Below are 12,020 nucleotides of genomic sequence, written 5' to 3' on the forward strand. Positions count from 1 at the left end.
CATGTCTATTATCACATGTCTATTATCACATCTATTCACACATGTCTATTATTAATGAGGTAAGGTCCATAAAAGTATTGAGTTCATAGAGATTATAGTTTAGTTTCTAGTAAACTAGCAGGAAGCTTGGTAAGGCTCAGAATTCCTTTCATTGTCCATCAGATATCCAGCAGGTGGCTGTTTAAGTGGCTGATTATTAGGTAGGAGACAGAGTTCTGAAAACAAATATTTGATTAGCCTTGTGTAACAGATGGAGCATATGTGTGTGTGATGTTTGGTTGAAATCGGCCAATCATGGGGAAACATAGCGTTTACACGGAATACACGGAACATAGTTTACACGGAATAACATGCGGAATAACATGCGGAATAACATGCGCATACAATGAATAACTAAGTTTGGGACTTACATACTAATATAGATATCGAGTACTTCTGAAATATTATATATCAACATTTTTATTGGCGGTCAGTAATTAAAAACTAAAGTGTCTGCAGCTTTTAGACCCTGAAGCCATTAATAAATGCAGTTGCGTTAACAATGTATTCGTAAAACATGTACACTAAAAAAATATTCAATTTATACTAAGAGCGCCGTACTATAAAATGATATATATCGATATCAAGGACAAAAGATTGCACTTGGCAGAACGTCTATATTAATAGTGCAGCTCGCACTAGCGTTCTGAAGTGTCTCTCATTTCACCCTCAGTGTGTATCAGCTTTGAAGTAAGTGTGATAGGGCAAAGTTTACTTGCTTTTTAAAACTCTTAACATGACGGAGAACATCATCTTAAGCAAGGAACATGTCTTCATGGAGCAGCAGAGCGTTAATTCCTTCTATTATTATTATATAGATGACTAACATGTTAGCTGGCTTGAAGCACCTGATAGTGTTAGAATTGTATCGTTCACAACTCATTTTTATTTTTCTGAGGATTATATAGAACTTTGATTAAGACAGCCTAATATTACTCACGAGAACAAGTCATTTGCTGGTAAGAAATCGCTCATGAAACTGATAAAATATGAGTCCCGCAGCATTTGCCTTGAAAGAAGATCTAGATCAAGTAATCCGTGACAACCAAGCACCATCACCAAAGTTGTGCACAGGCTGTCGTGGATGTTCGATGTACTATCAGGAAAGTTTGGCAGCTTCAACTTTATTCGATGCATTCGCGTTGCTTCGACAATGCCATAGGTTTACAGTGCACATAGTCGACAAATAATCGCTGATAGCACAACTCCGAAATGTGGCGATAAAGTGGGAACTAGCCTTCTGGACTCGTAAATATATACTAATAAAAAAAAGGCTGACATGTTATCTTTTGATTATTATGGACTCATCAATGGTGTCAGCATCAAGGAGTCAGCATCTTGTTAGTGCCTGCTCCTTTCCTAGGAATATCAATCTGAATAGCTATTATGTAATAGTTATGTAACATTTATATAATAATAATCTGTCGCTGACACTAGTAAAGGTAGTTGTTGGCTATAAGTATATAATAAGCTTATTCTTTGTGATAGCCATCTGATGTAATAATGACATAGCCAATATCCAAATTTACCAGCAACAGATGCTCTCCAACTTACGATACGTTCCAAACGGCTGTTTGTTAAGCGAATTTGCTCTTAAGTTGTTTCAGCTCGTTATTTGTACAGAATGCATGTTTAAGGATTAGGAAGTATTTTAAGGGTTGTATAAGTAACCTGTATTGGTTTGTACTGCATTTAAAGAATACTAAATAATAATAAGACATTGTGCTCCATAAAGATGCCTTTTTATTAGTGCCAATTTCGTTTCAAATGAAATGATCGACTTGCTTTTTTGCACTTCCACTATTACTAGCAGCCTTACCATATTCATTGATGTATGCACAAAATAATAAAAGTTAGAATTAACGCATAACACCGCTTGTATCTTTCGTTCGTAACACAAATGTTTGTAAGTAAGGTAGCATCTGTATCGCTGGAATTATTAGTGAAAAGGTGTTATAACGATTTGTTTAACAAGCCATCACAATACAAACATAGTCATCGATGTACCCGCTCATCTATAAATAATAGATAATGTCGGCAAAAGATTTCAGCTTTTGTTTTGCTCTCCGTTGAACCGCAGTAGTCTTCACCGGTTAAACAGCAGTTGTCTTCACTTTTTGTTGTACTCGCTGTTGTAGATAATTCCTATGTTTGAATATATTGGCCAATGAAATTACTTGTTAGAATTTCAGTTGTGCTTGTAGACTTATTTTGCTAAGTAATATTAAAGATCTGAAACTGTTCAAGCCTACACACATAGTCGTATTGGTTATCATACAATTTAGTTTTAATCAAGAGTTATCTTCTCATGAAGCTACTAGCAGTAAAAGCAGGTCAATAGTAAATATAGATTATTATCCTTAATAAGATGTTTAATGTAGTTATCCGGCTGTTTATGTAGTTAATCCGGCTGTGCAGCCAGCCATCAACTAGGTTAGCTAAAGATTTTATGCATTTGATAATTTTAGTTTTTTATATATAATGTTTCTGTAGATCCTTGTGTAATATATCCCAATATTGGTTCGATAAACAAAATCTTTTACTGATACAGTTGTAGATGTTTTATATATATTATATATATAACTTTATTGGCATTAACTACACTTCAAATAGAAAAAAAATTTTCATGTCATACAACAATTTAAATAAAACAAAGAAAAAAGAGCAACATGTTTTGTTTTCAAACTTACTCCCGTCTTGTGTATTGCTAACAATCTCAAGTTTTTTTATATCTCTGTATATTGTTATTAGTCATATTAGTGAAATAAATGTAAAAAATGTCATAACCTAATGCATCACATTTTTTATTTTAGTTTGTTTAAAATTTCCCTAACCATAGCAACATTAAAAGGTATGAAAGCATTCCAGTCCGTACATTCTTGTCTATGCGGGTTATATGAACGACTAGCTGACTGCTTGGCATTGCACGAGTACTAAAAACACAGCTTATAAACAGTGGCAGGTAATGTAGTTGCCTGCCACTTGCCATTAGCCTGGCACATTGCCAATGACTAATTTTAGTAAGCTACGATCCGTATTGCTAAACTTACTAATAAGAGCCGGGAGAGTAAGCTTTAGTGACGGTGCGTAGCGCAGAGTCACTATTCGTATTTTAACTGACACCGACTCATATCACCTAAATAATTCATTTCATCTCGGCGTAGCTTAATTGGTTAGGTTATCGCCTGGTGTATCTAGAGGTTCCGAGATCAAATCCAGCACAAAGCGAATATTTTATTTCTAGATTATAATAGCTATAGCTGGACACACTGAACGGCAGACTTGGAGATTTATGCATATAGATCTCAAAGGAAGCAGTAAAAAGGTCTGGGTAGCAGAGCTTGAGTGTAGCATTGCTGAAAAGGCAGACCAGGAAGGTCGATACAAAGTTTTTTTTAAACAAATCAGTGAGTGAAATGTCATTCATCGTTCAGTTTGTACCAGTCTCATATAAGTAAATAAATGTTTTGAAACAACAGAATCAACGCATGAGGTGCAAAAGAAATTTCACTAAAGACGAATATGTACGTTATTATTAATGCAGATGCCATCCAAAGTCTTTGCTGGGCGGATTGCTTAAGACTGTTTGTTACACAGGCGGTGGACTACTCGTCAAGATTCTGAAGAGAACAGCTACATTTGATGAGAAGGATATCCTAGCTGCTGGTCCACCAGCTGGGCAAGCGCTCAAACTAGATGTTCCCAAGAAAACCAAGCTGTTTGTGGATCAGACTATTAGAGAGCGAGAGAATGGAACGGGTATGACGCTGCCTCAACCCATTCACTTTCAGCTGCTTTGACTTTAAGTTCACAGGCTATTATTAGCGCTTATATTTTTTAATAAGCAGATATAGAGAGGTTTTTTATATAGTCGGGTGGGCCGAAGGGGCGCTTACAGAATTTATTAACAGAATTTTGGTAGTTTAAAACCCACAGCTAGCCGTGTCCAGCACTGACTATACCCACAGCTTACCACACCTACTGTTGACCACATCCAACACTAACTATACCCACAATTGACCACACCTATTACTGACTATGTCCACAGCTGACCACACCTACTGTTGACCACACCCAACACTGACTATACCCACAATTGACCACACCTAATACTGACTATACCCGCAGCTGACCACGCTTACTGTTGACCAAACCCAACACTGACTACCCTGACGCCGTGGTCACACGATGGCCGAACCGACTAAGGTTTGATTTCGTTCGGAGGTTGTTTTACTTTCGTTCGGCTAAGCCACATGTCACTCGGCATCCGAAGTCACTTCGCTTCTTAGATACGATACGTATGGAGACAGGACACCGTTTCATTGGAAGTTTTTATTTATTTGAGCTAAACGCTTCTATTGTAAACAAAAACTTTGAGGAGCAATTATTAATTATAATTACGCAGCAGATTTATCAGAAGATCGTTCAGCTGCTCAAAATAAATCACTCTATACAAAGATTTTGCCAACTCTTCCCATCAACAAAATTATATATTTATTAACATATGAATGTTTTTCTATGCTGAGTACATAACAAACAAAAATATTTTTTATCATAGTACTGTGGTTTTACATAAATAAATCAGTCAACGATACTTTATCAGGAGGAGTATGACACATTACTTCTATTCTACACGAAAGAAAACCACAACCATTCTCTTACATTTATACAAAACTCAAGTGCAACATCTTACATTTATGCAACACAATCACAAGTCCGGGTGAGCCTCGTCGTAAATTGCTTCAAGTTGTTTATTTAACGAAATAAAAGTATTCCATTTATTTTTTAATTTTGCTCACTCGCATGTAAGGAGAAATGGGACGCGTGCTCGCTAGAATTTTAACCAGCCAATAATAAGAGCAAGGGTTCGGCCACGAAATTTCGAGCAGGACTGAAATGGTTCGTTTCGGCCAGAAATGTCTTCGGCCGAACAGTTCACAACTGACAGCGACGTCGTTTAGTTCGTTTCGGCTCTCGTGTGACCACCCCTTTAGCTGACTGCACAAACACTTCGCTGACAAGAGCTAAACATTCCAGAGATATATTATAATAGAAACGCCTTTTGTCCATAAAACAGCACAATATATCTGCAAAGTGATAATTCTGTCATTTTGACATCATGCTATACTATGGCATTTGGAAGCATGCTGGAATCTGCAAAATCATCATAAAATGGAAAATGAAGTATCGGTTGTCAGTAGTATATAATGTGTAGATTCAGTTCACAGTCGAGACCTACTTATGTACATAACATATTGTACGCTTAGCGAGCTATTGTCAGTATAGCTGACAAATATATGCATGTGTTTTAATGCCAACAACGAAGCCTCTTTGCTCTTTTATAGTGATGCATCGTCAGTTCATGCACGAGCTGCAGAGACTAAGGCTAAACTCTGCCAAAGCCTATGCCGAATCACTCATGAAGGGAGACAACCCCATATCTAACAGCGTCATGGAACCTCTTAAGCTCAATGCCTTGGTTAGTGTAAATATAAAATCTGTGGCTCTTTCCCAGAATGCACTGCTGAAGTAGACTAGTACAATTGTCACATAGTGCAACAGGGAAGGTTAGCTGAAACAATAGAGCTATTTTGTGTAGCCACAAATAATGGTGACAGAAAGCATGAGCTAATCTGAGCCTAAGTTTATAATCAAATGGGATGAAAAAGATTCGAGGCTGTAGAACAGATAGTTTTGTGGGTGAAAATCATGTCAACTTGTCACCAGCTGCCAGGAAAGGAGAAAGAGATTATGATTAAGGAATTATAGTAGCATTATACCATAAAAAAATTGACAATGCAGTAATTGGTTTTTACATTTTTACACCTGTCTTATCTTCCACTATGTTTCTCCCTATTTTATATATTGAAAAGCTGTATTATGTATATATGCAGTTGTAGATCAGGATATTATAGATCAGGATATTATAGATCAGCATATTATAGATCAGGATATTATAGATCAGGATATTATAAATCAGGATGTTATAGATCAGGTTGTTATAGATCAGGATATTATAGATCAGGATAGTATAGATCAGGATATCTTAGATCAGGATGTTATAGATCAGGATGTTATAAATCAGGATATTATAGATCCGGATATTATAGATCAGGATGTTATAGATCAGGATGTTATAGATCAGGATATTATAGATCAGGATGTTATAGATCAGGATGTTATAGATCAGCAGATTATAGATCAGGATGTTATAGATCAGCATATTATAGGCCAGGATATTATAGATCAGGATATTATAAATCAGGATGTTATAGATCAGGATGTTATAGATCAGGATATTATAGATCAGGATATTACGGCATCAGCCTTTGTACTGCTATACAAGTATCAAAGGATGGGAAATAGTTTTAGCTTTTATATCATCGTTAATGTTAGTGTTTTTAAGCCCGCTCATCTGCTTTTTATCAAAGGGATGATGACTTCACTAATATCTTGTATCACTTTGGTATAAACTCGCTCATTTGCTTTTTATACACGAGATGACTCGAGTATGTCAGTCTACCAATGGTTGTGTGAGATGACTCGAGTATGTCAGTCCACCAATGGTTGTGTGAGATGACTCGAGTATGTCAGTCTACCAATGGTTGTGTGAGATGACTCGAGTATGTCAGTTCACCAATGGTTGTGTGAGATGACTCGAGTATGTCAGTCTACCAATGATTGTGTGAGATGACTCGAGTATGTCAGTCTACCAATGGTTGTGTGAGATGACTCGAGTATGTCAGTCTACCAATGGTTGTGTGAGATGACTCGAGTATGTCAGTCTACCAATGGTTGTGTGAGATGACTCGAGTATGTCAGTCTACCAATGGTTGTGTGAGATGACTCGAGTATGTCAGTCTACCAATGGTTGTGTGAGATGAGATAACCACAATGTTATAGGCACACTATATATATTTATATATACTGTATATTTATATATTTAAATATCTAAATTAGTACTACTTGTACTACTTATTCTTTTTCATCGTTGTATCCCGCAGATAAATGGAATCGGTCCTACGTTCCGCCTTAAGGTCAACCTGCAGAACACGTCAGAGAATGAGACGGTTATAGGAATGATTATAACATTCAGTTATGATGGCTCTCTGTACAATGTTCACCGCAAACTTATAACAGTATGTGCCCCCGCTATCTTTTCCCCCACTTTACTCTGTAAAAAGTAGAAAGTTGCAATCACATTTCAGCTTATGCAAATGCAGTGAATTACCGGATTAGCATTTGGAACTGAGCACTTTTTTCAAATCTGGAAAAACTATGGGATACTTGATGCGTTTTAACCTTATCATTCTGTTTCAGTGCCCAATGCTCGTTCCTGGAGTTGTCTACACGTTTGAGACATTAGTCGACTGCATAAGTGACAAAGGAATAGCAGATGTTGTTAAGGTAAGGTAACTCCTAAATGGAACCATTTTATCCACCATTATAAGTTGTAGTCATATTGAGCTTGGACCAACTTTCACAAGAACCATCGCTATACAGGCCAACATCGGAACTCGTAGTGATGGCGTGAATACATAAAACCAAATGTGACTATAGGAAAGCCAACAGTCTATGCATTTGAATAGATATTAAAGGGTTGTGAGTATCCACCGCTGAGATATCTAGCCTGTGACCTTTGATATAGCTTGGTAAGGCTATGTGATGGAATAATATAGTAGGGGAGGTAGACTTCGACTTTCTTACCATCTAAGAAATGTAACATCGGTCAAATCTAAGAAAACTACCAAACAGCAAACATCTCAAAGTTGAAGGTTTTTGTTATCTACATTAATATTGAATATTGAATATTGAATGATTTATTGGTTCTTATTATGCTACATAATTTAGGATTGCAAGCCAATATTATATCTAAGAGCTAAATTGGTTTATTAATCATAATATAGAGGCCACAGCTAGTATAGGCATAACCTGTTAATAACTGACTTCTCAGCAAAGCCACAACATGAGTTTTCTTCTCCTACTCATAAGCATACGCAAACCTGCCATTTTGGCATGGAGTGTGGATGAATAAATGAATGCCATTTTAAAAGAAGGGAATTCTATTGCTAGGCACTGCTATCAGTACCAAGCTCATCAATGGAAGACATAAACCGGCAGTGACTGTGTTCCACGGCTTCAGGGACACCGTTAACTTCTAGCAAGCATCTCATCATTTTAGTAAAAGGTTTACTAGTTACAATGAGTGCACAACTCCTAAATGTGTCATCCTAATAACAAGGGCTAGAAACTGAGCATGATTCTAGCAAAAGCCTGGCGTATAGGCTGCTGCCAGAGTAACTTCCTGTTTGGAACTATATCACAATCACACCTGCCAGATCATTGCTTTAGAGGTGACCAGTTTATCTCGATGTTCCAATTGTTGGCATTATGTTCATCCTATTGTTTTGTTTGGTTCTCATCATAGACCCATGGTAATCAATCAGCAATTGGACTGTGTGAGTTACACAATTGGCTCTGAACTTCTTTCAGCCCTAATGTTTCTACATTTGACCAACAATGGTAAAGCCATGAATATTTGTGTTGCTATCGTTATTGCCTTGCAGGTGTTTGTGGTGAAGTCAGGGAACAGCGTGCCACTCATCAGCGCTAATATCAGTATGCCCGTCAGTGAGATAGCTATACAGTGATGGCTGAAACAGCGGTAGCTGACTGGTACATTTAGGGCCATAGCTGAACAGTGAACCCTGAAGTAGTTCGATCCTACCCTATCCTATCCTATCGGCAATCCTACCTTATAGGCGGAGTCGTCTGCTTTTTATCTCATTTGCTTTTAGTTATCCGTCCATCTTCAATCAATAACTTACTTTATTTATATTTATTACATAGATGGCTCTTTTTAAACACCGTTTGTTTCTTTACTGATCTGCCATGATATAAATAAAATTTTTGTGCATGGGTCATATTTTATGTAGACCAACCTGTCTTCTTAACACCAGTGTTAAGGCAGCCTCTCATAGGCACACTTTTTTTCAGCAAGATTTAAAAGGATTTAAAATAGTATCAAATTATGTCAACGTGTATAGATAAAAGTTGTTCTTTAGGGAGGTTTGTACTAAAGCTGCATCAAATTGGACTTGCTTACAGACATTTTTCAGCAGAAAATTAGCCGGCGAGTTATTGTTATTTGCTTCAGTTGATTTCTGCGCTAACAAAGCTAAGAGCTTATGTTGACTCTTGCGCTGACGAAATCTATCTTATTTGTAAATGAATTTAGGCCTGGAATAATCAATACTAGTCAATAACTGTTGACGCAAGTTTTTCAAGTTTTCTGGGTGATTTAGGTAGAGTCTATAATCATAGGCTAGAATATCAACGTGTTTACCAGTTAGATATAATATACAGTCATTGAATATGGAATGAATAATTAATAGGCCAAATATTTCAAGTGGCATTTTTGTGTAGTTTGTAACATGAATTTGAGAGTCTTGAGATGTCAAATAACTCCTACAATGCTTAACACATATATAGATATGTATAATATATATCATTGCTTTGCTGCTTTATATTAATTACCATTACTACATAATGACCTTCTGATGTAATCATTTACTAATAATACCATTAACATGACCTCCACGTAGTCTGTGGTATCCATAAGAACCAAAACTAGGTTCAGGTCTATAAGCAGACGAAAAAAGGCAATTTTCTTTCACAGCGTAGGTTAGACTGTGCAAAGGCGCCTGTTCTATTCTCAATGAGGACATCAATGCCTAGATGTTTGGCATAAGGTCTGGTAGCTTCGCTACAGAAAAAACAAGAAGTGAAATTAATGCGGATAGAAGGCAATTTCATGAACTTGAAGCTGTCTATAGTTATTCAACGGCTTTCAGCTGATATTGTTGACAACTTTGTTTTTGAATCCCGTTGCGATCATATAATTATTTTACTTGAAAGCGGTTTATCCTTGACCGGCTTTGCCCTATCAACGGTTCTGAAAATTATATCGAAAGGAACCAAGTAAATCCATACATACAACTCCACCAAATTCATAGACTTAAAGCATTTGGCTCACATACTTCTCATATAAGAGTGAAGTAAAACATGCATATGGGTGGTCCCCACTCACAAAGTTTTCGGCAGTTTTGTCCAGCTCACCTAATAAGCCATTGATTGCGCAAGCTCTATTCTGCACGAAACCAAACGTCGTTTTTGTTCATTAATACAACATCTGATAGAATTATATCTATACACCATCTTACAGAGATCTCTTTTCTGCTATCAGTCATGCCACAATGACTGTCTAGTGGTTTAGGCTTTATCACTGACTTCAATGCAGCTCTGTTTTCCACCTTTTCTTGTCATCCGTTTGTTTCTAGTTCAATCAATTCAGTTTCCATAAAACTCTATGCAAAAGATATTAGGGAAAATGTTTCAAATACGGTAATGCTATAATCTAGGAAAATCACACAAACAGTGAACATCTCTAATTTGCAAGCTTGTGTCATCTATATGAATATTGAATGATTTTTATTATAATCCCGTTGCACAGTTTAGCACAGTAAGAAAATATTGCATATATGAGTGAAAATTCTTTATTAATAATATTTAGATTATCTTTCTGTATTTTGATTTATAATTTGTGTAAATTTTGAAATAAAGCATTTTGATATCAGTATCAATTAATTAATAAGTACACTTTTTTGTATCTGTGCCTAGACTAAAAATGGTTTTATTTCCCATAAACATTGGACCAATAGCATAGATCTAACTCTATCCAATAGGAAGCTTACAAAAGCATACAGTTTTCTGTTTCATCGATTTTATGTATCCGAACACTACTTGATTTCCAGAGAATCTTAGCGGATCAGTTGTTTCCGCCTAAAAAGATTTCTTGTGAAGATTTCCTCATATGAAAACTCGTAATCATGTTCACTAGATATCAAAATCACCGTAATTGCTTATAAGCAAGTGTAGCCCTCCCTTGCTGGAATGCAGTTGGCTATTTACTAAAGACATACAGAGCTAAGGTCATTCGTGTTTTGTGAAGACATTTGATCAGGCACAGCAGAATAATTGGCATTGAGTAGTCAAATATAGCTTGATTAAAATGAAACCACTCGCTTCTTTATGTCTTACATTGTGGGAAACACATCTAGCTAAATGATTGATATTTTAACTTTTGGTAGCAAAGATGGGGACTGTAGAGCCGAAACTTAAAATTCCATACCTTTAATCGCAGGTTTATTCCAAAGCAAAAAATAGTGGTCATCGTAAATATTAGCATTGTTTAGCCGAGTCGAAAATGCTTTTCACTTAATTTTATGAGTAATTCAGGCAAACAATACTGTACTGCAGTGCACGGAGGTTGTCTAAGTACATGACAGCCACCCCTCTTTTACCTTGCTTCTATGGTTACTTCAAATTTTGTGTTTCTACTTCAACCTGTGAGCCGGTGGCAAGGTTACTCTTTTTTATAAAGCACCTGTTCAATCTAGTCTACTTCTCAATTGTTCATTTTTTACATTAAAAATTTTGATTAACCCCTTCGACTTTTTATGCATTTTGGCATTTATTCATAATCTGTTAGCAAAGGTTTTTTTCATGTTTCATATGGCTAATGTCCACCTTCATTCCCACAGCTGTTAATGATTTTAACCACTCCATACTTCCATCTACTTAGAGCTATAAAACTTTACATTTTCGCATGACTGCAGATAGCCTTAGCTCTGTAATTTCTTCATCTACCTTAATGACTCAATCATTACATTATTCGAGCTCATTATAGAAGTAAACATTCCACAACTCTAAAAAGCTCAATTCCTAGATTTATCTGTCAACACATGAAAGCTAAGGCTTTGGTATCAACCACCGCAATGATTGGAACATTAGCACGTTTCTTAAGCGGTTAGTATTAATAGGTTTAGCACTGGCACATGGTAGCATCTCAATGCGTGCAGCTATCATGAGCTCTGAAGTAAACTACTAATACAGAAGGCAGACTTATACGCTGAGCTATG

The 12,020-nt window shown here is 36.4% G+C and overlaps 1 protein-coding gene across 1 annotated transcript in view; it reads left to right on the forward strand.

Moving 5' to 3' along the window:
* The window catches only part of LOC137397030 (Bardet-Biedl syndrome 1 protein-like), a 31,322-nt gene extending 22,365 nt beyond the window's left edge, over window positions 1–8,957 (forward strand). The window contains exons 10-14 of the mRNA XM_068083314.1: window positions 3,637–3,798; window positions 5,385–5,518; window positions 7,044–7,178; window positions 7,360–7,446; window positions 8,607–8,957. Coding sequence (XP_067939415.1) covers window positions 3,637–3,798; window positions 5,385–5,518; window positions 7,044–7,178; window positions 7,360–7,446; window positions 8,607–8,690 — 602 coding nt within the window. The 3' untranslated portion in view covers window positions 8,691–8,957. The remainder of the gene's footprint in view (window positions 1–3,636; window positions 3,799–5,384; window positions 5,519–7,043; window positions 7,179–7,359; window positions 7,447–8,606) is intronic.
* The last annotated feature ends 3,063 nt before the right edge of the window (window positions 8,958–12,020 follow it).

Source organism: Watersipora subatra, chromosome 5 (assembly GCF_963576615.1).
Source record: "Watersipora subatra chromosome 5, tzWatSuba1.1, whole genome shotgun sequence".
Classification (NCBI taxonomy): domain Eukaryota; kingdom Metazoa; phylum Bryozoa; class Gymnolaemata; order Cheilostomatida; family Watersiporidae; genus Watersipora; species Watersipora subatra.